Below are 26912 nucleotides of genomic sequence, written 5' to 3' on the forward strand. Positions count from 1 at the left end.
GGCAGGTAGCCTAGTGGTTAGAGTCTAGGGGAGGCAGGTAGCCTAGTGGTTAGAGTGGAGGGGAGGCAGGTAGCCTAGTGGTTAGAGTCTAGGGGAGGCAGGTAGCCTAGTGGTTAGAGTCTAGAGGAGGCAGGTGGCCTAGTGGTTAGAGTGGAGGGGAGGCAGGTAGCCTAGTGGTTAGAGTCTAGGGGAGGCAGGTAGCCTAGTGGTTAGAGTCTAGGGGAGGCAGGTAGCCTAGTGGTTAGAGTGTAGAGGTGGCAGGTAGCCTAGTGGTTAGAGTCTAGGGGAGGCAGGTAGCCTAGTGGTTAGAGTGTAGAGGTGGCAGGTAGCCTAGTGGTTAGAGTGTAGAGGGGCCAGGTAGCCTAGTGGTTAGAGTGTAGAGGGGGCAGGTAGTCTAGTGGTTAGAGTGTAGAGGGGGCAGGTAGTCTAGTGGTTAGAGTGTAGAGGAGGCAGGTAGCCTAGTGGTTAGAGTGTAGAGGGGGCAGGTAGCCTAGTGGTTAGAGTGTAGAGGAGGCAGGTAGTCTAGTGGTTAGAGTGTAGAGGAGGCAGGTAGCCTAGTGGTTAGAGTGTAGAGGGGGCAGGTAGCCTAGTGGTTAGAGTGTAGAGGGGGAAGGTAGTCTAGTGGTTAGAGTGTAGAGGGGCCAGGTAGCCTAGTGGTTAGAGTGTAGAGGGGGCAGGTAGTCTAGTGGTTAGAGTGTAGAGGGGGCAGGTAGTCTAGTGGTTAGAGTGTAGAGGAGGCAGGTAGCCTAGTGGTTAGAGTGTAGAGGGGGCAGGTAGCCTAGTGGTTAGAGTGTAGAGGAGGCAGGTAGTCTAGTGGTTAGAGTGTAGAGGAGGCAGGTAGCCTAGTGGTTAGAGTGTAGAGGGGGCAGGTAGTCTAGTGGTTAGAGGGGGGGGAGGCAGGTAAACTAGTGGTTAGAGTGGAGGGACGGCAGGTAGCCTAGTGGTTAGAGTGTAGAGGGGCAGGTAGCCTAGTGGTTAGAGTGTAGAGGGGGCAGGTAGCCTAGTGGTTAGAGTGTAGAGGGGGCAGGTAGCCTAGTGGTTAGAGTGTAGAGGGGGCAGGTAGCCTAGTGGTTAGAGTGTAGAGGGGGCAGGTAGCCTAGTGGTTAGAGTGTAGAGGAGGCAGGTAGCCTAGTGGTTAGAGTGTAGAGGAGGCAGGTAGCCTAGTGGTTAGAGTGTAGAGGTGGCAGGTAGCCTAGTGGTTAGTGTAGAGGAGGCAGGTAGCCTAGTGGTTAGAGTGTAGAGGTGGCAGGTAGCCTAGTGGTTAGAGTGTAGAGGAGGCAGGTAGTCTAGTGGTTAGAGTGTAGAGGAGGCAGGTAGCCTAGTGGTTAGAGTGTAGAGGAGGCAGGTAGCCTAGTGGTTAGAGTGTAGAGGAGGAAGGGTAGCCTAGTGGTTAGAGTGTAGAGGAGGCAGGTAACCTAGTGGTTAGAGTGTAGAGGTGGCAGGTAGCCTAGTGGTTAGAGTGTAGAGGAGGCAGGTAACCTAGTGGTTAGAGTGTAGAGGTGGCAGGTAGCCTAGTGGTTAGAGTGTAGAGGAGGCAGGTAGCCTAGTGGTTAGAGTGTAGAGGTGACAGGTAGTCTAGTGGTTAGAGTGTAGAGGGGGCAGGTAGCCTAGTGGTTAGAGTGTAGAGGAGGAAGGGTAGCCTAGTGGTTAGAGTGTAGAGGAGGCAGGTAGCCTAGTGGTTAGAGTGTAGAGGGGGCAGGTAGCCTAGTGGTTAGAGTGTAGAGGAGGCAGGTAGTCTAGTGGTTAGAGTGTAGAGGAGGCAGGTAGCCTAGTGGTTAGAGTGTAGAGGGGGCAGGTAGTCTAGTGGTTAGAGGGGGGGGAGGCAGGTAAACTAGTGGTTAGAGTGGAGGGACGGCAGGTAGCCTAGTGGTTAGAGTGTAGAGGAGGCAGGTAGCCTAGTGGTTAGAGTGTAGAGGTGACAGGTAGTCTAGTGGTTAGAGTGTAGAGGGGGCAGGTAGCCTAGTGGTTAGAGTGTAGAGGAGGAAGGGTAGCCTAGTGGTTAGAGTGTAGAGGAGGCAGGTAGCCTAGTGGTTAGAGTGTAGAGGGGGCAGGTAGCCTAGTGGTTAGAGTGTAGAGGAGGCAGGTAGTCTAGTGGTTAGAGTGTAGAGGAGGCAGGTAGCCTAGTGGTTAGAGTGTAGAGGGGGCAGGTAGTCTAGTGGTTAGAGGGGGGGGAGGCAGGTAAACTAGTGGTTAGAGTGGAGGGACGGCAGGTAGCCTAGTGGTTAGAGTGTAGAGGGGGCAGGTAGCCTAGTGGTTAGAGTGTAGAGGGGGCAGGTAGCCTAGTGGTTAGAGTGTAGAGGGGGCAGGTAGCCTAGTGGTTAGAGTGTAGAGGGGGCAGGTAGCCTAGTGGTTAGAGTGTAGAGGGGGCAGGTAGCCTAGTGGTTAGAGTGTAGAGGAGGCAGGTAGCCTAGTGGTTAGAGTGTAGAGGAGGCAGGTAGCCTAGTGGTTAGAGTGTAGAGGTGGCAGGTAGCCTAGTGGTTAGAGTGTAGAGGTGACAGGTAGTCTAGTGGTTAGAGTGTAGAGGGGGCAGGTAGCCTAGTGGTTAGAGTGTAGAGGAGGAAGGGTAGCCTAGTGGTTAGAGTGTAGAGGAGGCAGGTAGCCTAGTGGTTAGAGTGTAGAGGGGGCAGGTAGCCTAGTGGTTAGAGTGTAGAGGAGGCAGGTAGTCTAGTGGTTAGAGTGTAGAGGAGGCAGGTAGCCTAGTGGTTAGAGTGTAGAGGGGGCAGGTAGTCTAGTGGTTAGAGGGGGGGGAGGCAGGTAAACTAGTGGTTAGAGTGGAGGGACGGCAGGTAGCCTAGTGGTTAGAGTGTAGAGGGGGCAGGTAGCCTAGTGGTTAGAGTGTAGAGGGGGCAGGTAGCCTAGTGGTTAGAGTGTAGAGGGGGCAGGTAGCCTAGTGGTTAGAGTGTAGAGGGGGCAGGTAGCCTAGTGGTTAGAGTGTAGAGGGGGCAGGTAGCCTAGTGGTTAGAGTGTAGAGGAGGCAGGTAGCCTAGTGGTTAGAGTGTAGAGGAGGCAGGTAGCCTAGTGGTTAGAGTGTAGAGGTGGCAGGTAGCCTAGTGGTTAGTGTAGAGGAGGCAGGTAGCCTAGTGGTTAGAGTGTAGAGGTGGCAGGTAGCCTAGTGGTTAGAGTGTAGAGGAGGCAGGTAGTCTAGTGGTTAGAGTGTAGAGGAGGCAGGTAGCCTAGTGGTTAGAGTGTAGAGGAGGCAGGTAGCCTAGTGGTTAGAGTGTAGAGGAGGAAGGGTAGCCTAGTGGTTAGAGTGTAGAGGAGGCAGGTAACCTAGTGGTTAGAGTGTAGAGGTGGCAGGTAGCCTAGTGGTTAGAGTGTAGAGGAGGCAGGTAACCTAGTGGTTAGAGTGTAGAGGTGGCAGGTAGCCTAGTGGTTAGAGTGTAGAGGAGGCAGGTAGCCTAGTGGTTAGAGTGTAGAGGTGGCAGGTAGCCTAGTGGTTAGAGTGTAGAGGAGGCAGGTAGCCTAGTGGTTAGAGTGTAGAGGAGGCAGGTAGCCTAGTGGTTAGAGTGTAGAGGTGACAGGTAGTCTAGTGGTTAGAGTGTAGAGGGGGCAGGTAGCCTAGTGGTTAGAGTGTAGAGGAGGCAGGTAGCCTAGTGGTTAGAGTGTAGAGGAGGCAGGTAACCTAGTGGTTAGAGTGTAGAGGAGGTAGGTAGCCTAGTGGTTAGAGTGTAGAGGAGGCAGGTAGCCTAGTGGTTAGAGTGTAGAGGCGGCAGGTAGCCTAGTGGTTAGAGGGGGGAGGCAGGTAGCCTAGTGGTTAGAGGGGGGAGGCAGGTAGCCTAGTGGTTAGAGGGGGGAGGCAGGTAGCCTAGTGGTTAGAGGGGGGAGGCAGGTAGCCTAGTGGTTAGAGGAGGGAGGCAGGTAGCCTAGTGGTTAGAGGAGGGAGGCAGGTAGCCTAGTGGTTAGAGTGTAGAGGAGGCAGGTAGCCTAGTGGTTAGAGTGTAGAGGAGCCAGGTAGCCTAGTGGTTAGAGTGTAGAGGAGGCAGGTAGCCTAGTGGTTAGAGTGTAGAGGGGGCAGGTAGCCTAGTGGTTAGAGTGTAGAGGAGGCAGGTAGCCTAGTGGTTAGAGTGTAGAGGAGGCAGGTAACCTAGTGGTTAGAGTGTAGAGGAGGTAGGTAGCCTAGTGGTTAGAGTGTAGAGGAGGCAGGTAGCCTAGTGGTTAGAGTGTAGAGGCGGCAGGTAGCCTAGTGGTTAGAGGGGGGAGGCAGGTAGCCTAGTGGTTAGAGGGGGGAGGCAGGTAGCCTAGTGGTTAGAGGGGGGAGGCAGGTAGCCTAGTGGTTAGAGGGGGGAGGCAGGTAGCCTAGTGGTTAGAGGAGGGAGGCAGGTAGCCTAGTGGTTAGAGGAGGGAGGCAGGTAGCCTAGTGGTTAGAGGAGGGAGGCAGGTAGCCTAGTGGTTAGAGTGTAGAGGAGGCAGGTAGCCTAGTGGTTAGAGGAGGGAGGCAGGTAGCCTAGTGGTTAGAGGGGGGAGGCAGGTAGCCTAGTGGTTAGAGGGGGGAGGCAGGTAGCCTAGTGGTTAGAGGGGGGAGGCAGGTAGCCTAGTGGTTAGAGGGGGGAGGCAGGTAGCCTAGTGGTTAGAGGAGGGAGGCAGGTAGCCTAGTGGTTAGAGGAGGGAGGTAGGTAGCCTAGTGGTTAGAGGAGGGAGGCAGGTAGCCTAGTGGTTAGAGTGTAGAGGAGGCAGGTAGCCTAGTGGTTAGAGTGTAGAGGAGGCAGGTATCCTAGTGGTTAGAGTGTAGAGGTGGCAGGTAGTCTAGTGGTTAGAGTGTAGAGGTGGCAGGTAGCCTAGTGGTTAGAGTGTAGAGGAGGCAGGTATCCTAGTGGTTAGAGTGTAGAGGTGGCAGGTAGCCTAGTGGTTAGAGTGTAGAGGCGGCAGGTATCCTCGTGGTTAGAGTGTAGAGGGGGCAGGTATCCTAGTGGTTAGAGTGTAGAGGGGGCAGGTATCCTAGTGGTTAGAGTGGAGGGGAGGCAGGTAGCCTAGTGGTTAGAGTGGAGGGGAGGCAGGTAGCCTAGTGGTTAGAGTGGAGGGGCGGCAGGTATCCTAGTGGTTAGAGTGTAGAGGTGGCAGGTAGTCTAGTGGTTAGAGTGTAGAGGTGGCAGGTAGCCTAGTGGTTAGAGTGTAGAGGAGGCAGGTATCCTAGTGGTTAGAGTGTAGAGGTGGCAGGTAGCCTAGTGGTTAGAGTGGAGGGGCGGCAGGTATCCTAGTGGTTAGAGTGTAGAGGTGGCAGGTAGCCTAGTGGTTAGAGTGTAGAGTGTAGAGGCGGCAGGTATCCTAGTGGTTAGAGTGTAGAGGGGGCAGGTAGCCTAGTGGTTAGAGTGTAGAGGTGGCAGGTAGCCTAGTGATTAGAGTGTAGAGGAGGCAGGTAGCCTAGTGGTTAGAGTGTAGAGGAGGCAGGTAGCCTAGTGGTTAGAGTGTAGAGGTGGCAGGTATCCTAGTGGTTAGAGTGTAGAGGAGGCAGGTAGCCTAGTGGTTAGAGTGTAGAGGAGGCAGGTAGCCTAGTGGTTAGAGTGTAGAGGAGGTAGGTAGCCTAGTGGTTAGAGTGTAGAGGAGGCAGGTAGCCTAGTGGTTAGAGTGTAGCGGAGGCAGGTAGCCTAGTGGTTAGAGTGTAGAGGAGGCAGGTAGCCTAGTGGTTAGAGTGTAGCGGAGGCAGGTAGCCTAGTGGTTAGAGTGTAGAGGAGGCAGGTAGCCTAGTGGTTAGAGTGTAGAGGGGGCAGGTAGCCTAGTGGTTAGAGTGTAGAGGAGGCAGGTAGCCTAGTGGTTAGAGTGTAGAGGAGGCAGGTAACCTAGTGGTTAGAGTGTAGAGGAGGTAGGTAGCCTAGTGGTTAGAGTGTAGAGGAGGCAGGTAGCCTAGTGGTTAGAGTGTAGAGGCGGCAGGTAGCCTAGTGGTTAGAGGGGGGAGGGGGGAGGCAGGTAGCCTAGTGGTTAGAGGGGGGAGGCAGGTAGCCTAATGGTTAGAGGGGGGAGGCAGGTAGCCTAGTGGTTAGAGGGGGGAGGCAGGTAGCCTAGTGGTTAGAGGAGGGAGGCAGGTAGCCTAGTGGTTAGAGGAGGGAGGCAGGTAGCCTAGTGGTTAGAGGAGGGAGGCAGGTAGCCTAGTGGTTAGAGTGTAGAGGAGGCAGGTAGCCTAGTGGTTAGAGGAGGGAGGCAGGTAGCCTAGTGGTTAGAGGGGGGAGGCAGGTAGCCTAGTGGTTAGAGGGGGGAGGCAGGTAGCCTAGTGGTTAGAGGGGGGAGGCAGGTAGCCTAGTGGTTAGAGGGGGGAGGCAGGTAGCCTAGTGGTTAGAGGAGGGAGGCAGGTAGCCTAGTGGTTAGAGGAGGGAGGTAGGTAGCCTAGTGGTTAGAGGAGGGAGGCAGGTAGCCTAGTGGTTAGAGTGTAGAGGAGGCAGGTAGCCTAGTGGTTAGAGTGTAGAGGAGCCAGGTAGCCTAGTGGTTAGAGTGTAGAGGAGGCAGGTATCCTGGTGGTTAGAGTGTAGAGGTGGCAGGTAGTCTAGTGGTTAGAGTGTAGAGGTGGCAGGTAGCCTAGTGGTTAGAGTGTAGAGGAGGCAGGTATCCTAGTGGTTAGAGTGTAGAGGTGGCAGGTAGCCTAGTGGTTAGAGTGTAGAGGCGGCAGGTATCCTAGTGGTTAGAGTGTAGAGGGGGCAGGTATCCTAGTGGTTAGAGTGTAGAGGGGGCAGGTAGCCTAGTGGTTAGAGTGTAGAGGCGGCAGGTATCCTAGTGGTTAGAGTGTAGAGGCGGCAGGTAGCCTAGTGGTTAGAGTGTAGAGGCGACAGGTATCCTAGTGGTTAGAGTGTAGAGGGGGCAGGTAGCCTAGTGGTTAGAGTGTAGAGGTGGCAGGTATCCTAGTGGTTAGAGTGGAGGGGAGGCAGGTAGCCTAGTGGTTAGAGTGGAGGGGAGGCAGGTAGCCTAGTGGTTAGAGTGGAGAGGAGGCAGGTAGCCTAGTGGTTAGAGTGGAGATGAGGCAGGTAGCCTAGTGGTTAGAGTGGAGGGGAGGCAGGTAGCCTAGTGGTTAGAGTGTAGAGGAGGCAGGTATCCTAGTGGTTAGAGTGTAGAGGTGGCAGGTAGCCTAGTGGTTAGAGTGGAGGGGAGGCAGGTATCCTAGTGGTTAGAGTGGAGGGGCGGCAGGTATCCTAGTGGTTAGAGTGTAGAGGTGGCAGGTAGTCTAGTGGTTAGAGTGTAGAGGTGGCAGGTAGCCTAGTGGTTAGAGTGTAGAGGAGGCAGGTATCCTAGTGGTTAGAGTGTAGAGGTGGCAGGTAGCCTAGTGGTTAGAGTGGAGGGGAGGCAGGTATCCTAGTGGTTAGAGTGGAGGGGCGGCAGGTATCCTAGTGGTTAGAGTGTAGAGGTGGCAGGTAGCCTAGTGGTTAGAGTGTAGAGTGTAGAGGCGGCAGGTATCCTAGTGGTTAGAGTGTAGAGGGGGCAGGTAGCCTAGTGGTTAGAGTGTAGAGGTGGCAGGTAGCCTAGTGATTAGAGTGTAGAGGAGGCAGGTAGCCTAGTGGTTAGAGTGTAGAGGAGGCAGGTAGCCTAGTGGTTAGAGTGTAGAGGTGGCAGGTATCCTAGTGGTTAGAGTGTAGAGGAGGCAGGTAGCCTAGTGGTTAGAGTGTAGAGGAGGCAGGTAGCCTAGTGGTTAGAGTGTAGAGGAGGTAGGTAGCCTAGTGGTTAGAGTGTAGAGGAGGCAGGTAGCCTAGTGGTTAGAGTGTAGCGGAGGCAGGTAGCCTAGTGGTTAGAGTGTAGAGGAGGCAGGTAGCCTAGTGGTTAGAGTGTAGAGGTGGCAGGTAGTCTAGTGGTTAGAGTGTAGAGGAGGCAGGTAGCCTAGTGGTTAGAGTGTAGCGGAGGCAGGTAGCCTAGTGGTTAGAGTGTAGAGGAGGCAGGTAGCCTAGTGGTTAGAGTGTAGAGGAGGCAGGTAGCCTAGTGGTTAGAGTGTAGAGGAGGTAGGTAGCCTAGTGGTTAGAGTGTAGAGGTGTCAGGTAGCCTAGTGGTTAGAGTGGAGGGGAGGCAGGTAGCCTAGTGGTTAGAGTGTAGAGGTGGCAGGTAGCCTAGTGGTTAGAGTGTAGAGGTGGCAGGTAGCCTAGTGGTTAGAGTGTAGAGGTGGCAGGTAGCCTAGTGGTTAGAGTGTAGAGGAGGTAGGTAGCCTAGTGGTTAGAGTGTAGAGGTGGCAGGTAGCCTAGTGGTTAGAGTGGAGGGGAGGCAGGTAGCCTAGTGGTTAGAGTGTAGAGGTGGCAGGTAGCCTAGTGGTTAGAGTGGAGGGGAGGCAGGTAGCCTAGTGGTTAGAGTGGAGGGGAGGCAGGTAGCCTAGTGGTTAGAGTGGAGGGGCGGCAGGTATCCTAGTGGTTAGAGTGTAGAGGTGGCAGGTAGCCTAGTGGTTAGAGTGTAGAGGCGGCAGGTAGCCTAGTGGTTAGAGTGGAGGGGCGGCAGGTAGCCTAGTGGTTAGAGTGGAGGGGCGGCAGGTAGCCTAGTGGTTAGAGTGGAGGGGCGGCAGGTAGCCTAGTGGTTAGAGTGGAGGGGCGGCAGGTAGCCTAGTGGTTAGAGTGGAGGGGCGGCAGGTATCCTAGTGGTTAGAGTGTAGAGGCGGCAGGTATCCTAGTGGTTAGAGTGTAGAGGCGGCAGGTATCCTAGTGGTTAGAGTGGAGGGACGGCAGGTAGCCTAGTGGTTAGAGTGTTGAGGTGGCAGGTAGCCTAGTGGTTAGAGTGTAGAGGCGGCAGGTAGCCTAGTGGTTAGAGTGTAGAGGGGGCAGGTATCCTAGTGGTTAGAGTGTAGAGGCGGCAGGTAGCCTAGTGGTTAGAGTGTAGAGGCGGCAGGTATCCTAGTGGTTAGAGTGTAGAGGAGGCAGGTATCCTAGTGGTTAGAGCGTTGGGCCAGTAACCGAAAGGTTGCTGGATCGAATCCTGAGCTGACAAGGTACAAATCTGTCGTTCTGCCCCTGAACAAGGCAGTTAACCCACAGTTCCTAGGCCGTCATTGTAAATAAGTATTTGTTCTTAACTGACTTGCCTGTTAAAATAAAGGTAAAAAAATATATTAAAAAATAAAGTGGCATAGGAAATCCTACAGCGCCCTCTAGTGTTTGACAGGAGTAACAACATATTATAATTTATTTGTATTTTTTATAACTAACCCAAGACAGACCACAGCCTGTCGTTTCTAATGGGAGCAAAGTAATCGTAGTGGGCAGAACAAGCAAGGAGGAGGGCAGAGCCAAGCACGAACTAGGGAGATCCTATTGGCGCATTCTAGCATATATTTGCATATTTCTGTTAGGAACGCCTACTCTGTGAATTGAAGTGCGCGTGTGTAATAACTCAATTTGCCATTGAACACCTTGTAAACAATTCAATTTATTGAAACTTTGGCAAAGGGCAAAGTCCACAAAACTTAGTCCACTCTGTTCATATCAGATTGACGTTTTGGGAACATAAAACTGTATTGAGATTAAATGTTACATGAGAAAATTTGCAGAATGTCATTGAAAATCCATCTAACTCAATCTTCTCCCACTGCCGGCCACTGGGCTTCCTCTCATCACCATATTTGGTAGTGAGTGGAAATGTCAAACGGATGCTTCACATAATTTATACATCTGGCGAAACATCTGGCTCTTTGTTCCATCTGTGGTAATACAGTCTGGGATAAATATGTACCATGTTGTAGCAGGCAGACACGATGGGTGTTTCTTAATATACTACCGTGCTCCGAGCACGGGATGGTAGGCTTCATGAGTACAAATCTAAGTATGCAAAACGGATCACGGATGGCACTTCTCGGATGGGTACTCCGCTTGTACACATTTTGAAGCATGCAACGATGCAAGCTTCAGCAAAATGTATGGACAGAAATATATGAGGCAACCACGTAAGAAATCAAATGTAAAATGTCTTGAAATCAACGGCGGCCATTATTTGAGCTGAAGAGAGAGAAAATAACACTCTGACTTCAGAATTAAATGTTGCCTATTTTCATCTCCATATGTTGCCTGACTACAATATTTTATCTTGATACTTTAATAAATACATGTTTACCTGCCTACAATACCCACTGTAGTGTGTGTAGAGTGCAAGCTCATAGTAAGTCAATAGGGCTAACTGGCTAGCTGCTACTACTGTTAGCTAGCTAGCTACCTACCCACTGTAGTGTGTGTAGAGTGCAAGCTCATAGTAAGTCAATAGGGCTAACTGGCTAGCTGCTACTACTGTTAGCTAGCTAGCTACCTACCCACTGTAGTGTGTGTAGAGTGCAAGCTCATAGTAAGTCAATAGGGCTAGCTGCTACTACTGTTAGCTAGCTAGCTACCTACCCACTGTAGTGTGTGTAGAGTGCAAGCTCATAGTAAGTCAATAGGGCTAACTGGCTAGCTGCTACTACTGTTAGCTACCTAGCTACCTACCCACTGTAGTGTGTGTAGAGTGCAAGCTCATAGTAAGTCAATAGGGCTAACTGGCTAGCTGCTACTACTGTTAGCTAGCTAGCTACCTACCCACTGTAGTGTGTGTAGAGTGCAAGCTCATAGTAAGTCAATGGTGCTAACTGGCTAGCTGCTACTACTGTTAGCTACCTAGCTACCTACCTACTGTAGTGTGTGTAGAGTGCAAGCTCATAGTAAGTCAATAGGGCTAACTGGCTAGCTGCTACTACTGTTAGCTAGCTAGTTACCTACCTACTGTAGTGTGTGTAGAGTGCAAGCTCATAGTAAGTCAATAGGGCTAACTGGCTAGCTGCTACTACTGTTAGCTAGCTAGCTACCTACCCACTGTAGTGTGTGTAGAGTGCAAGCTCATAGTAAGTCAATAGGGCTAGCTGCTACTACTGTTAGCTAGCTAGCTACCTACCCACTGTAGTGTGTGTAGAGTGCAAGCTCATAGTAAGTCAATAGGGCTAACTGGCTAGCTGCTACTACTGTTAGCTAGCTAGCTACCTACCCACTGTAGTGTGTGTAGAGTGCAAGCTCATAGTAAGTCAATAGGGCTAACTGGCTAGCTGCTACTACTGTTAGCTAGCTAGCTACCTACCCACTGTAGTGTGTGTAGAGTGCAAGCTCATAGTAAGTCAATAGGGCTAGCTGCTACTACTGTTCGCTAGCTAGCTACCTACCTACTGTAGTGTGTGTAGAGTGCAAGCTCATAGTGAGTCAATAGGGATAGCTGCTACTACTGTTAGCTAGCTAGCTACCTACCCACTGTAGTGTGTGTAGAGTGCAAGCTCATAGTAAGTCAATAGGGCTAGCTGCTACTGCTACTACTGTTAGCTAGCTAGCTACCTACCTACTGTAGTGTGTGTAGAGTGCAAGCTCATAGTAAGTCAATAGGGCTAACTGGCTAGCTGCTACTACTGTTAGCTAGCTAGCTACCTACCCACTGTAGTGTGTGTAGAGTGCAAGCTCATAGTAAGTCAATAGGGCTAGCTGCTACTGCTACTACTGTTAGCTAGCTAGTTACCTACCTACTGTAGTGTGTGTAGAGTGCAAGCTCATAGTAAGTCAATAGGGCTAACTGGCTAGCTGCTACTACTGTTAGCTAGCTAGTTACCTACCTACTGTAGTGTGTGTAGAGTGCAAGCTCATAGTAAGTCAATAGGGCTAACTGGCTAGCTGCTACTACTGTTAGATACCTAGCTACCTACCTACTGTAGTGGGTGTAGAGTGCAAGCTCATAGTAAGTCAATAGGGCTAGCTGCTACTACTGTTAGCTAGCTAGCTACCTACCCACTGTAGTGTGTGTAGAGTGCAAGCTCATAGTAAGTCAATAGGGCTAACTGGCTAGCTGCTACTACTGTTAGCTACCTAGCTACCTACCCACTGTAGTGTGTGTAGAGTGCAAGCTCATAGTAAGTCAATAGGGCTAACTGGCTAGCTGCTACTACTGTTAGCTAGCTAGCTACCTACCCACTGTAGTGTGTGTAGAGTGCAAGCTCATAGTAAGTCAATGGTGCTAACTGGCTAGCTGCTACTACTGTTAGCTACCTAGCTACCTACCTACTGTAGTGTGTGTAGAGTGCAAGCTCATAGTAAGTCAATAGGGCTAACTGGCTAGCTGCTACTACTGTTAGCTAGCTAGTTACCTACCTACTGTAGTGTGTGTAGAGTGCAAGCTCATAGTAAGTCAATAGGGCTAACTGGCTAGCTGCTACTACTGTTAGCTAGCTAGCTACCTACCCACTGTAGTGTGTGTAGAGTGCAAGCTCATAGTAAGTCAATAGGGCTAGCTGCTACTACTGTTAGCTAGCTAGCTACCTACCCACTGTAGTGTGTGTAGAGTGCAAGCTCATAGTAAGTCAATAGGGCTAACTGGCTAGCTGCTACTACTGTTAGCTAGCTAGCTACCTACCCACTGTAGTGTGTGTAGAGTGCAAGCTCATAGTAAGTCAATAGGGCTAACTGGCTAGCTGCTACTACTGTTAGCTAGCTAGCTACCTACCCACTGTAGTGTGTGTAGAGTGCAAGCTCATAGTAAGTCAATAGGGCTAGCTGCTACTACTGTTCGCTAGCTAGCTACCTACCTACTGTAGTGTGTGTAGAGTGCAAGCTCATAGTGAGTCAATAGGGATAGCTGCTACTACTGTTAGCTAGCTAGCTACCTACCCACTGTAGTGTGTGTAGAGTGCAAGCTCATAGTAAGTCAATAGGGCTAGCTGCTACTGCTACTACTGTTAGCTAGCTAGCTACCTACCTACTGTAGTGTGTGTAGAGTGCAAGCTCATAGTAAGTCAATAGGGCTAACTGGCTAGCTGCTACTACTGTTAGCTAGCTAGCTACCTACCCACTGTAGTGTGTGTAGAGTGCAAGCTCATAGTAAGTCAATAGGGCTAGCTGCTACTGCTACTACTGTTAGCTAGCTAGTTACCTACCTACTGTAGTGTGTGTAGAGTGCAAGCTCATAGTAAGTCAATAGGGCTAACTGGCTAGCTGCTACTACTGTTAGCTAGCTAGTTACCTACCTACTGTAGTGTGTGTAGAGTGCAAGCTCATAGTAAGTCAATAGGGCTAACTGGCTAGCTGCTACTACTGTTAGATACCTAGCTACCTACCTACTGTAGTGGGTGTAGAGTGCAAGCTCATAGTAAGTCAATAGGGCTAACTGGCTAGCTGCTACTGTTAGCAAGCCAGATAACCACAAAGAATTGGAAGCTAGCTATCCACAAAGAATTGACATCTACCTTGCATACCATTGGTTTTAGGTCCTTTTTGGCTGTTTAACTAGCTGGTTAGCTAGATTATTACAATTCACATGTAGCCATAATTATGAAGGAAAACGTTTGATTTGTGAACATCTTGTTTGGTTTCTATTGTTGTCATTGTCCTGGCTGGAAGAAGGTTCAGTGAATGGAGAGGTGCAGCGTGAGGTAATACAGTAGGGGGAGTGCTGAGGTAAAACAGTAGGGGGAGTGCTGCTCAGCGTGAGGTAATACAGTAGGGGGAGTGCTGCTCAGCGTGAGGTAATACAGTAGGGGGAGTGATGCTCAGCGTGAGGTAATACAGTAGGGGGAGTGCTGCTCAGCGTGAGGTAATACAGTAGGGGGAGTGCTGCTCAGCGTGAGGTAATACAGTAGGGGGAGTGCTGCTCAGCGTGAGGTAATACAGTAGGGGGAGTGCTGCTCAGCGTGAGGTAATACAGTAGGGGGAGTGCTGCTCAGCGTGAGGTAATACAGTAGGGGGAGTGCTGCTCAGCATGAGGTAATACAGTAGGGGGAGTGCTGCTCAGCGTGAGGTAATACAGTAGGGGGAGTGCTGCTCAGCGTGAGGTAATACAGTAGAGGGAGTGCTGTTCAGCGTGAGGTAATACAGTAGGGGGAGTGCTGTTCAGCGTGAGGTAATGGAGGTAATACAGTAGATGGAGTGCTGCTCAGCGTGAGGTAATACAGTAGGGGGAGTGCTGCTCAGTGTGAGGTAATACAGTAGGGGGAGTGCTGCTCAGCGTGAGGTAATACAGTAGGGGGAGAGCTGCTCAGCGTGAGGTAATACAGTAGGGGGAGTGATGCTCAGCGGGAGGTAATACAGTAGGGGGAGTGCTGCTCAGTGTGAGGTAATACAGTAGGGGGAGTGCTGCTCAGCGTGAGGTAATACAGTAGGGGGAGTGCTGCTCAGCGTGAGGTAATACAGTAGGGGGAGTGCTGTTCAGCGTGAGGTAATACAGTAGGGGGAGTGCTGCTCAGCGTGAGGTAATACAGTAGGGGGAGTGCTGCTCAGCGTGAGGTAATACAGTAGGGGGAGTGCTGCTCAGCGTGAGGTAATACAGTAGGGGGAGTGCTGTTCAGCGTGAGGTAATACAGTAGGGGGAGTGCTGCTCAGCGTGAGGTAATACAGTAGGGGGAGTGCTGCTCAGCGTGAGGTAATACAGTAGGGGGAGTGCTGCTCAGCGTGAGGTAATACAGTAGAGGAGGTGCGGCATGAGGTAATACAGTAGGGGGAGTGCTGCTCAGCGTGAGGTAATACAGTAGAGGGAGTGCTGCTCAGCATGAGGTAATACAGTAGGGGAGGTGCGGCATGAGGTAATACAGTAGGGGGAGTGCAGCGTGAGGTAATAGGAGGGGGAGTGCTGCTCAGCGTGAGGTAATACAGTAGAGGGAGTGCTGCTCAGCGTGAGGTAATACAGTAGAGGGAGTGCTGCTCAGCGTGAGGTAATACAGTAGGGGAGGTGCGGCATGAGGTAATACAGTAGGGGAGGTGCAGCGTGAGGTAATACAGTAGGGGGAGTGCTGCTCAGCGTGAGGTAATACAGTAGGGGGAGTACTGCTCAGCGTGAGGTAACACAGTAGGGGAGCGTGAGGTAATACAGTAGGGGGAGTGCTGCTCAGCGTGAGGTAATATAGTAGGGGGAGTGCTGCTCAGTGTGAGGTAATACAGTAGGGGGAGTGCTGCTCAGCGTGAGGTAATACAGTAGGGGGAGTGCTGCTCAGCGTGAGGTAATACAGTAGGGGGGGTGTGAGGTAATACAGTAGGGGGAGTGATGCTCAGTGTGAGGTAATACAGTAGAGGGAGTGCTGCTCAGCGTGAGGTAATACAGTAGGGGGAGTGCTGCTCAGTGTGAGGTAATACAGTAGAGGGAGTGCTGCTCAGCGTGAGGTAATACAGTAGAGGGAGTGCTGCTCAGCATGAGGTAATACAGTAGGGGGAGTGCTGCTCAGCGTGAGGTAATACAGTAGGGGGAGTGCTGCTCAGCGTGAGGTAATACAGTAGGGGGAGTGCTGCTCAGTGTGAGGTAATACAGTAGGGGGAGTGCTGCTCAGCGTGAGGTAATACAGTAGGGTGAGTGCTGCTCAGTGTGAGATAATACAGTAGGGGGAGTGCTTCTCTAATGTAATGTTTAATGCGTTCTCCACACTCTCGTACTCAAGAGAACGTCCTGGGAGAATGCACTCGTAGCACGAGAGTGTGGAGAACGGTAGTATGTATATTGAGGAAACAGCAACCCGATGAGTTAAGAGTACGATGACTAACATGTAATACAGTTCTGGTACAATATAACAAAACACACCATGTTGTACCAGGCAGACACTATGAGTTTCTCCTCCTGGTCTCTCTGAGCCTTGGTCTTGTCGTAATCTTTCTGTAGCGGGAGATCAACAGAGGAACAGTAGGTTAGTAAACTACTCCCCAACCCCTCCTCCATCCTAACCCTTAACCCTCCTCCATCCTAACCCCTCCCCCATCTTAACCCCTCCTCCATCCTAACCCCTCCTCCATCCTAACCCTAACCCCTCCTCCATCCTAACCCCTCCTCCATCCTAACCCTAACCCCTCCTCCATCCTAACCCTTAACCCTCCTCCATCCACTCCCCAACCCTAAACCCTCCTCCGTCCTAACCCTAACCCCTCCTTCATCCTAACCCCTCCTCCTCCATCCACTCCCCAACCCTAACCCCTCCTCCATCCTAACCCTTCATCCATCTTAACCCCTCCCCCATTTAACCCCTCCTCCATCCTAACCCCTCCTCCATCCTAACCCTAACCCCTCCTCCATCCTAACCCCTCCTCCATCCACTCCCCAACCCTAACCCCTCCTCCATCCTAACCCCTCCCCCATCTTAACCCCTCCTCCATCTTAACCCCTCCTCCATCCCCTCCCCAACCCTAACCCCTCCTCCATCCTAACCCCTCCTCCAATCCACTCCCCAACCCTAACCCCTCCTCCATCCTAACCCTCCATCCCCTCCCCAACCCTAACCCCTCCTCCATCCCCTCCCCAACCCTAACTCCTCCTCCTCTATCCCCAACCCTAACCCCTCCTCCATCCAACCCTAACCCCTCCTCCATCTCCAACCCTAACCCCTCCATCTCCAACCCTAACCCCTCCATCCCCAGCCCTAACCCCTCCTCCATCCCCAACCCTAACCCCCCCTCCTCCATCCCTAACCCTCCTCCATCCCAAACCCTAACCCCCCCTCCTCCATCCCTAACCCCTCCTCCATCTCCAACCCTAACCCCTCCTCCATCTCCAACCCTAACCCCTCCTCCATTTCCAACCCTAACCCCTCCTCCATCTCCAACCCTAACCCCTCCTCCATCTCCAACCCCTCCATCTCCAACCCTAACCCCTCCATCTCCAACCCTAACCCCTCCATCCCCAGCCCTAACCCCTCCTCCATCCCCAGCCCTAACCCCCCCATCCCCAGCCCTAACCCCTCCTCCATCCCCAACCCTAACCCCCCCTCCTCCATCCCCAACCCCTCCTCCATCCCCAACCCTAACCCCTCCTCCATCCCCTCCCCTCCCCTAACCCCTCCTCCATCCCATCCCCAACCCTAACCCCCTCCTCCATCCCCAAACCTAACCCTTCCTCCTACATCCTAACCCTTAAACCATAACCCAGCCCCTGGTACCTCCAGAGAGTGCAGCATCCTTTCCCTCTCCTGCAGCTGGTTCTTCAGGGTCTGGACCTCTGGTGCCGAGCCCTGGTTCTGCTTAGGGTCCAGGGTCCGGATAACACTCTTTGCCTTCTCCAGGTACTTCTTATATCTGTCTTCCATCTGCTTCATGTCTTCATCCTTCTTCTTTAACGCCTCTTCCAGTTCCTCTACTTTCTGGGCTGGAAAGAGAGAGAAAACAAAACACCAAAGAGTTGCACACACAGTCCATAGAAAGGAAAGGAAAAGGGTTGAGAATGTACAGTAAACTTGGGATAAAAGCATCTGCGAAAATCCACATTTTTATATATTTGTTCTCACCCACAATCATACATTAGACCTTGTCATCACAGGCGAGCTTGTCCTCTCTGACCTCATTGAACCCTGATGTTACACCAGGTCCACCTGCTACTGAAACCTGATGTTACACCAGGTCCACCTGCTACTGAAACCTGATGTTACAACAGGTCCACCTGCTACTGAAACCTAACAATCCACAGGGTCCCCCTGCTACTGAAACCTGATGATCCACCAGGTCCACCTACTACTGAAACCTGATGTTACCCCACGTCCACCTGCTACTGAAACCTGATGTTACACCACGTCCACCTGCTACTGAAACCTGATGTTACACCAGGTCCACCTGCTACTGAAACCTGATGTTACACCAGGTCCACCTGCTACTGAAACCTGATGTTACACCAGGTCCACCTGCTACTGAAACCTGATGTTACACCAGGTCCACCTGCTACTGAAACCTGATGTTACACCAGGTCCACCTGCTACTGAAACCTGATGTTACAACAGGTCCACCTGCTACTGAAACCTGATGTTACAACAGGTCCACCTGCTACTGAAACCTAACAATCCACAGGGTCCCCTTGCTACTGAAACCTGATGATCCACCAGGTCCACCTACTACTGAAACCTGATGTTACCCCACGTCCACCTGCTACTGAAACCTGATGTTACCCCACGTCCACCTGCTACTGAAACCTAATCATCCACAAGGTCCACCTGCTACTGAAACTTAATCATCCACAAGGTCCACCTGCTACTGAAACCTGATGTTATTCCAGGTCCACCTGCTACTGAAACCTACTCAAACCGGCTGAGTCACCCATCAATGCTGCTACGACAGAGGACTGTGGAAGATTCTCCACATACTTCTTTGAAAAGATTAAGACCATAAGAAGTGGAATCGTCACCATATTCAGAATCAACTTCCTGTTAGTCTTCAAAACTCTCAATGCCTCTGGTCCCCAATACCTCAGTGAACTCCTCAGCCCGAAACAGTCTTCACTGTCACTCTGGTCAAATGATCAAAGACTCTTTGGGACTCTAAAGACATGCTTAAAAACAATGGGTGACCGAGCATTCTGCTGTCTCGGCCCCTTGCCCTGGAATGAACTCAATGCCTTTAAGTCAGAGCTCAAGAATCACATCTTAAAACTGTCTTTCACTTAATGTGATCTATGATGTGGTGTATGTTGGTATATGTTGCTATAGTTTAGAGTTCTATTGGTCTTCTACTACAGAGTTCTATTGGTCTTCTACTACAGAGTTCTATTGGTCTTCTACTACAGAGTTCTATTGGTCTTCTACTAGAGTTCTATTGGTCTTCTACTACAGAGTTCTATTGGTCTTCTACTACAGAGTTATATTGGTCTTCTACTACAGAGTTCTATTGGTCTTCTACTAGAGTTCTATTGGTCTTACTAGAGTTCTATTGGTCTTCTACTAGAGTTCTATTGGTCTTCTACTAGAGTTCTATTGGTCTTCTACTAGAGTTCTATGGTCTTCTACTAGAGTTCTATTGGTCTTCTACTAGAGTTCTATTGGTCTTCTACTAGAGTTCTATTGGTCTTCTACTAGAGTTCTATTGGTCTTCTACTAGAGTTCTATTGGTCTTCTACTAGAGTTCTATTGGTCTTCTACTAGAGTTCTATTGGTCTTCTACTAGAGTTCTATTGGTCTTCTACTAGAGTTCTATTGGTCTTCTACTAGAGTTCTATTGGTCTTCTACTAGAGTTCTATTGGTCTTCTACTAGAGTTCTATTGGTCTTCTACTAGAGTTCTATTGGTCTCTACTAGAGTTCTATTGGTCTCTACTAGAGTTCTATTGGTCTCTACTAGAGTTCTATTGGTCTTCTACTAGAGTTCTATTGGTCTTCTACTAGAGTTCTATTGGTCTTCTACTAGAGTTCTATTGGTCTTCTACTAGAGTTCTATTGGTCTTCTACTAGAGTTCTATTGGTCTTCTACTAGAGTTCTATTGGTCTTCTACTAGAGTTCTATTGGTCTTCTACTACAGAGTTCTATTGGTCTTCTACTACAGAGTTCTATTGGTCTTCTACTACAGAGTTCTATTGGTCTTCTACTACAGAGTTCTATTGGTCTTCTACTAGAGTTCTATTGGTCTTCTACTAGAGTTCTATTGGTCTTCTACTAGAGTTCTATTGGTCTTCTACTAGAGTTCTATTGGTCTTCTACTAGAGTTCTATTGGTCTTCTACTAGAGTTCTATTGGTCTTCTACTAGAGTTCTATTGGTCTTCTACTAGAGTTCTATTGGTCTTCTACTAGAGTTCTATTGGTCTTCTACTAGAGTTCTATTGGTCTTCTACTAGAGTTCTATTGGTCTTCTACTAGAGTTCTATTGGTCTTCTACTAGAGTTCTATTGGTCTACTACAGAGTTCTATTGGTCTTCTACTAGAGTTCTATTGGTCTTCTACTAGAGTTCTATTGGTCTTCTACTAGAGTTCTATTGGTCTTCTACTAGAGTTCTATTGGTCTTCTACTAGAGTTCTATTGGTCTTCTACTAGAGTTCTATTGGTCTTCTACTACAGAGTTCTATTGGTCTTCTACTACAGAGTTCTATTGGTCTTCTACTACAGAGTTCTATTGGTCTTCTACTACAGAGTTCTATTGGTCTTCTACTAGAGTTCTATTGGTCTTCTACTAGAGTTCTATTGGTCTTCTACTAGAGTTCTATTGGTCTTCTACTACAGAGTTCTATTGGTCTTCTACTACAGAGTTCTATTGGTCTTCTACTAGAGTTCAGAGTTCTATTGGTCTTCTACTAGAGTTCAGAGTTCTATTGGTCTTCTACTAGAGTTCTATTGGTCTTAAACTAGAGTTCTATTGGTCTTAAACTAGAGTTCTATTGGTCTTCTACTAAAGTTCTATTGGTCTTCTACTAGAGTTCAGAGTTCTATTGGTCTTCTACTAGAGTTCTATTGGTCTTCTACTACAGAGTTCTATTGGTCTTCTACTAGAGTTCAGAGTTCTATTGGTCTTCTACTAGAGTTCTATTGGTCTTAAACTAGAGTTCTATTGGTCTTAAACTAGAGTTATATTGGTCTTCTACTAGAGTTATATTGGTCTTCTACTAGAGTTCTATTGGTCTTCTACTAGAGTTCTATTGGTCTTAAACTAGAGTTCTATTGGTCTTCTACTAGAGTTCTATTGGTCTTCTACTAGAGTTCTATTGGTCTTCTACTATGGTTTATTATTATTATATATGTTAAATGAACCAGTTCAATGAGAAGTAATAAATGAATAACTTACAACTAGAGGTGTACTTGGGCTCCAAGTCATCGATGTGCGCACACTTCTTCTGCAGTTCACTGTTCACTTCCCTTAACTTCTCCCTTTTAGAGACCACAACATCAGCAACATACAGTCAGGAAACGCCACAATCGGTCAGGGCGTCACAAAACAAGCATTATCTTCAATCGATCTGACCAAACTTTCAAACGTCCAATCTTAATTTAACAAAAAAATAATAATAATAACATTTCACAATAGATAAAAACGTTACTTACATGTGAGCATCATTTTTCTTCTTCAGAATGATTGACTTTAAAAAATAAAATAAAAAACAATGTTGGTTCTAGTAATGTCATCAGAGGGCGTTGTAAAGCAGTAATGATATCATGTAGGCCTATGGGTTGGTGAATGTTCCCTTTTCTGATTCACAACGAGATAAACACATTGAGATAAATTACATCTCATCACATTGGATGGCTTGGAATTACGTTGCGACATATTTGATGTTATCATATTGATTTCCAGGTTTTGATTACCGTGAAGAAAATGAAAGAGTCCTGGACATTATAATGTATTTTCCTTACATTTCTAAAAAAAGGCCATGAATGTACAGATTAAGCAGTTAAGATTGATATCTCATGTGGTATGACATAAGAGTGTAGCTCGGAAACAAAGCTTCTATAGAGACTAGAGGCACCCTGATTTACATCCTGACCACCAGTAGGGACTGTAGATTGAAAAGGCACTTCTTAAAAAGGGCCGTTATCTACTTCCCCAGAGTCCGATGAACTCCTGGATAACATTCATGTCTCTGCGTGCAGTTTGAAGGAAGTTGCTGACTAGCACTAGAGCAATCGCTAACTAGCATTAGCACAATGACTGGAAGTCTATGGGTATCTGATAGCACGCTAGTAGATACCTATAAACTTCCAGTCATTGCGCTAACGCTAGTTAGGGAGTCCCATAGAGCGGCGTACAACTGGCTCAGCGTCGTCCGGGTTTTGCCGGGGCAGGCCGTCATTGTAAAAAATGATTTGTTCTTTAACTGACTTGGCTAGTTAAATAAAAGTTATGTAAAAAAATCTAAATCTGACTCTGGGGAAGTAAATAAAGAGTATCACTGCCAAAATCCTGAAGTATTTAAGAACTAATATAACTATAATAGAATGAAACTATTACACATTGTCAGCGAGCAGCGAAGTAAGGCGTCTAAACTAGGACTGATCTCCAAGCTATACTTACAATCGCCTGAGTGGGGAAGCAGAATTAAAGAGAAAACAGAGACGATTTAATGCAGGACAGAAACACAGAGGAGAGGAGAGACAGAGAGACCGAAAGAGAGAGAGAAGCATTTCAGTTAGGTCAGTCATGCAGTGAGGAGAGAAAGACAGGACAACGGACGGACAACGGGCGTTTAACATCGTCACAAACATATCATTCCTCCTGACGATGTCATGGCGGAGAGAGAGACATGAGCCGCTATACAGATGACCTGACCTTTAGCCTCCTAACAGGATAGGCTGGCAGGACAACCAACCAATGACTTCCCAACGCTACAACATGAGTAAGACAACAAACAGAACACATACCACAACACAGTGTTAGAATGTTAGTGAGAAATGACAACACATCCAGGCAGTTTATGAGTTGTTCTGACGTATGAGGACAATGAAACAGACTAGTATTTGTAACGTGTTGCTTTATTTTGCTGCATTAGTAAAGGTAAAAAAAAGCCAGGTAAGAGAACGACAATGAACCGACGTGACAACGAGAACAAGCCCTCCTCATCGGGTTCTAAAGTTAACAGCCCCATAGCACGACAGGATGTTGTGGGTTCTGTCGTTTCCAGTTTGTTTAAGATCAGGGAGTTAATCTGATCTGAGATCAGGTTAGTGGTACTCACATCGTCTGCTTTGGAGCCCTGTTCCTGAAGACTCCTCTGCAGCTCCTCCACCTGACTTTGACCCTCGATCAGTCTCTGGTTCACCAGTCTGGAACACACACAGTCACCATGTTTGTTTGTTTGTTTAACTAAACTTAATGAGACCAGAAGTCCCTACTAGAATTGTAAACAAACAACAATTTGACCAGCTGGAGACATGTTGTTAATGCCCACAAGGTCAAATGCTGTTTCTAGGGGGTTAGGATTAAGGTTAGAATTAGGTTTAGGGTTAAGGTTAGAATTAGGTTTAGGGTTAAGGTTAGAATTAGGTTTAGGGTTAAGGTTAGAATTAGGTTTAGGGTTAAGGTTAGAATTAGGTTTAGGGTTAAGGTTAGAATTAGTGTTTGGGTTAGGTTTAGGATCTAGGGTTAGTTTTAGGGTTAGGCTTAGGTTTAGGGTTTTCAGGTTAGGGTTAGGGTTATTGTTAAGGTTAGGGAAAATAGGATTTTGTTCTTCTATCCGCGTGGGGACCTGCAATCTACAAAGGTTGGGTTTGGGGTTTAGGTAAAATACGATTTTTAAAGGAATAGAAGAACAAGCGTGTGTCTGTGTAGCGCGTGTCTGTGTAGCGCGTGTCTGTGTAGCGCGTGTCTGTGTAGCGCGTGTCTGTGTAGCGCGTGTCTGTGTAGCGCGTGTCTGTGTAGAGCGTGTCTGTGTAGAGCGTGTCTGTGTAGCGCGTGTCTGTGTAGAGCGTGTCTGTGTAGAGCGTGTCTGTGTAGCGCGTGTCTGTGTAGCGTGTGTCTGTGTAGCGTGTGTCTGTGTAGCGTGTGTGTGAGTATTGTGTCTGTGTGGCGTGTGTCTGTGTATTGTGTGTCTGTGTATTGTGTCTGTGTAGTGTGTGTCTGTGTAGTGTGTGTCTGTGTAGTGTGTGTCTTGTAGTGTGTCTGTGTAGTGTGTGTCTGTGTAGTGTGTGTCTGTGTAGTGTGTAGTGTATAGTGTGTAGTGTGTAGTGTATAGTGTGTAGTGTGTAGTGTGTAGTGTATAGTGTGTAGTGTATATAGTGTATAGTGTATAGTGTGTAGTGTATAGTGTGTAGTGTGTAGTGTGTAGTGTGTAGTGTATAGTGTGTAGTGTATATAGTGTATAGTGTATAGTGTGTAGTGTATAGTGTGTAGTGTGTAGTGTGTAGTGTGTAGTGTATAGTGTATAGTGTGTAGTGTATATAGTGTATAGTGTATAGTGTGTAGTGTATAGTGTGTAGTGTATAGTGTGTAGTGTATAGTGTGTAGTGTGTAGTGTATAGTGTGTAGTGTATAGTGTGTATAGTGTATAGTGTGTAGTGTATAGTGTGTAGTGTATAGTGTATAGTGTATAGTGTATAGTGTATAGTGTGTAGTGTGTAGTGTATATAGTGTATAGTGTATAGTGTGTAGTGTATAGTGTGTAGTGTATATAGTGTATAGTGTATAGTGTGTAGTGTATAGTGTGTATAGTGTGTAGTGTGTAGTGTATATAGTGTGTAGTGTATATAGTGTATAGTGTGTAGTGTATAGTGTATAGTGTATAGTGTGTAGTGTGTAGTGTATAGTGTATAGTGTGTAGTGTGTAGTGTGTAGTGTATAGTGTATAGTGTGTAGTGTATAGTGTATAGTATATAGTGTATAGTGTATAGTGTGTAGTGTATAGTGTGTAGTGTATAGTGTGTAGTGTATAGTATATAGTGTGTAGTGTATAGTGTATAGTATATAGTGTGTAGTGTGTAGTGTATAGTGTGTAGTGTATAGTGTATAGTGTATAGTGTTTAGTGTGTAGTGTATAGTGTGTAGTGTTTAGTGTGTAGTGTATATAGTGTGTATTGTGTAGTGTATAGTGTATAGTGTTTATAGTGTGTAGTGTGTAGTGTGTAGTGTATAGTGTGTATAGTGTGTAGTGTGTAGTGTATAGTGTGTAGTGTATAGTGTGTATAGTGTGTAGTGTATAGTGTGTATAGTGTGTAGTGTGTAGTGTGTAGTGTATAGTGTGTATAGTGTGTAGTGTGTAGTGTGTAGTGTATAGTGTGTATAGTGTGTAGTGTGTAGTGTGTAGTGTGTAGTGTGCACCTGTTCTCGGTCTCCAGTTCGTTCTTCCTACTGTTAGCGTCCTCCAGTAAACTCTGCAGCAGAGCGATGTTCTCATTATCAGAACCCTCCTGGGCCAGCTTCAGCATGTTGTTCTCATGCTGTAGTCTGATCAGCTTCTCTCTGGAACACAGGACCACCACATTACTGTCTAACACATTATCAGAACCCTCCTGGGCCAGCTTCAGCATGTTGTTCTCATGCTGTAGTCTGATCAGCTTCTCTCTGGAACACAGGACCACCACATTACCCACATTACTGTCTAACACATTATCAGAACCCTCCTGGGCCAGCTTCAGCATGTTGTTCTCATGCTGTAGTCTGATCAGCTTCTCTCTGGAACACAGGACCACCACATTATCCACATTACTGTCTAACACATTATCCACATTACTGTCTAACACATTATCAGAACCCTCCTGGGCCAGCTTCAGCATGTTGTTCTCATGTTGCAGTCTGATCAGCTTCTCTCTGGAACACAGGACCACCACATTACCCACATTACTGTCTAACACATTATCAGAACCCTCCTAGGCCAGCTGTTTTCATGCTGCAGTCTGATCAGCTTCTCTCTGGAACACAGGACCACCACATTACTGTCTAACACATTATCAGAACCCTCCTGGGCCAGCTGTTTTCATGCTGCAGTCTGATCAGCTTCTCTCTGGAACACAGGACCACCACATTACTGTCTAACACATTATCAGAACCCTCCTGGGCCAGCTGTTTTCATGCTGCAGTCTGATCAGCTTCTCTCTGGAACACAGGACCACCACATTACTGTCTAACACATTATCAGAACCCTCCTGGGCCAGCTGTTTTCATGCTGCAGTCTGATCAGCTTCTCTCTGGGGATTAAATCAGTTTCTGTTAAAACGATAAGATACGTCTAGTTAGGACCTAACACGTCTAGTTAGGACCTAACACGTCTAGTTAGGACCTAACACGTCTAGTTAGGACCTAACACGTCTAGCTAGTTAAGATATAACACGTCTAGTTAGGACCTAACACGTCTAGTTAGGACCTAACACGTCTAGTTAGGACCTAACACGTCTAGTTAGGACCTAACACGTCTAGTTAGGACCTAACACGTCTAGCTAGTTAAGATATAACACGTCTAGTTAGGACCTAACACGTCTAGTTAGGACCTAAGACGTCTAGTTAGGACCTAACACGTCTAGTTAGGACCTAACACGTCTAGTTAGGACCTAACACGTCTAGTTAGGATATAACACGTCTAGTTAGGATATAACACGTCTAGTTAGGACCTAACACGTCTAGTTAGGACCTAACACGTCTAGCTAGTTAAGATATAACACGTCTAGTTAGGACCTAACACGTCTAGTTAGGACATAACACGTCTAGTTAGGACATAACACGTCTAGTTAGGACATAACACGTCTAGTTAGGACCTAACACGTCTAGTTAGGACATAACACGTCTAGTTAGGACATAACACGTCTAGTTAGGACATAACACGTCTAGTTAGGACATAACACGTCTAGTTAGGACATAACACGTCTAGTTAGGACATAACACGTCTAGTTAGGACATAACACGTCTAGTTGGGACCTAACACGTCTAGTTAGGACATAACACGTCTAGTTGGGACCTAACACGTCTAGTTAGGACCTAACACGTCTAGTTAGGACCTAACACGTCTAGTTAGGACCTAACACGTCTAGCTAGTTAAGATATAACACGTCTAGTTAGGACCTAACACGTCTAGTTAGGACCTAACACGTCTAGTTAGGACCTAACACGTCTAGTTAGGACCTAACACGTCTAGTTAGGACCTAACACGTCTAGTTAGGACCTAACACGTCTAGTTAGGACCTAACACGTCTAGCTAGTTAAGATATAACACGTCTAGTTAGGACCTAACACGTCTAGTTAGGACCTAACACGTCTAGTTAGGACCTAACACGTCTAGCTAGTTAAGATATAACACGTCTAGTTAGGACCTAACACGTCTAGTTAGGACCTAACACGTCTAGTTAGGACCTAACACGTCTAGTTAGGACCTAACACGTCTAGCTAGTTAAGATATAACACGTCTAGTTAGGACCTAACACGTCTAGTTAGGACCTAACACGTCTAGTTAGGACCTAACACGTCTAGTTAGGACCTAACACGTCTAGTTAGGTCCTAACACGTCTAGTTAGGACATAACACGTCTAGTTAGGACCTAACACGTCTAGTTAGGACCTAACACGTCTAGTTAGGACCTATGACGTCTAGTTAGGACCTATGACGTCTAGTTAGGACATAACACGTCTAGTTAGGACATAACACGTCTAGTTAGGACATAACACGTCTAGTTAGGACATAACACGTCTAGTTAGGACCTAACACGTCTAGTTGGGACCTAACACGTCTAGTTAGGACCTAACACGTCTAGTTAGGACCTAACACGTCTAGTTAGGACCTAACACGTCTAGTTAGGACCTAACACGTCTAGCTAGTTAAGATATAACACGTCTAGTTAGGACCTAACACGTCTAGTTAGGACCTAACACGTCTAGTTAGGACCTAACACGTCTAGCTA

General features: G+C 47.9%; 1 protein-coding gene across 7 annotated transcripts in view; it reads right to left on the reverse strand.

Annotated features, from left to right (window-relative positions):
• LOC109883135 (protein Hook homolog 3-like) overlaps nucleotides 1-26912 on the reverse strand; it is a 77765-nt gene that overhangs the window by 11051 nt on the left and 39802 nt on the right. For 5 of the 7 annotated variants that reach the window (XR_004204942.1, XR_004204941.1, XR_004204940.1 and 2 more), the window contains 7 exons: nucleotides 24347-24700; nucleotides 22269-22356; nucleotides 21608-21613; nucleotides 20641-20675; nucleotides 20384-20466; nucleotides 16790-16995; nucleotides 15445-15516 (listed from right to left, as the gene is read on the reverse strand). Coding sequence is in view for 4 of the 7 variants with exons in the window: in XM_031802286.1 (XP_031658146.1) it covers nucleotides 15445-15516; nucleotides 16790-16995; nucleotides 20384-20466; nucleotides 20641-20675; nucleotides 21608-21613; nucleotides 22269-22356; nucleotides 24347-24700 (844 nt within the window). In the remaining 3 variants the exon portion in view is untranslated. The remainder of the gene's footprint in view (nucleotides 1-15444; nucleotides 15517-16789; nucleotides 16996-20383; nucleotides 20467-20640; nucleotides 20676-21607; nucleotides 21614-22268; nucleotides 22357-24346; nucleotides 24701-26912) is intronic. The other 2 variants (XM_031802287.1, XM_031802285.1) reach the window with 2 other exon arrangements.

Source organism: Oncorhynchus kisutch, linkage group LG23 (assembly GCF_002021735.2).
Source record: "Oncorhynchus kisutch isolate 150728-3 linkage group LG23, Okis_V2, whole genome shotgun sequence".
NCBI classification, from domain to species: Eukaryota; Metazoa; Chordata; class Actinopteri; order Salmoniformes; family Salmonidae; genus Oncorhynchus; species Oncorhynchus kisutch.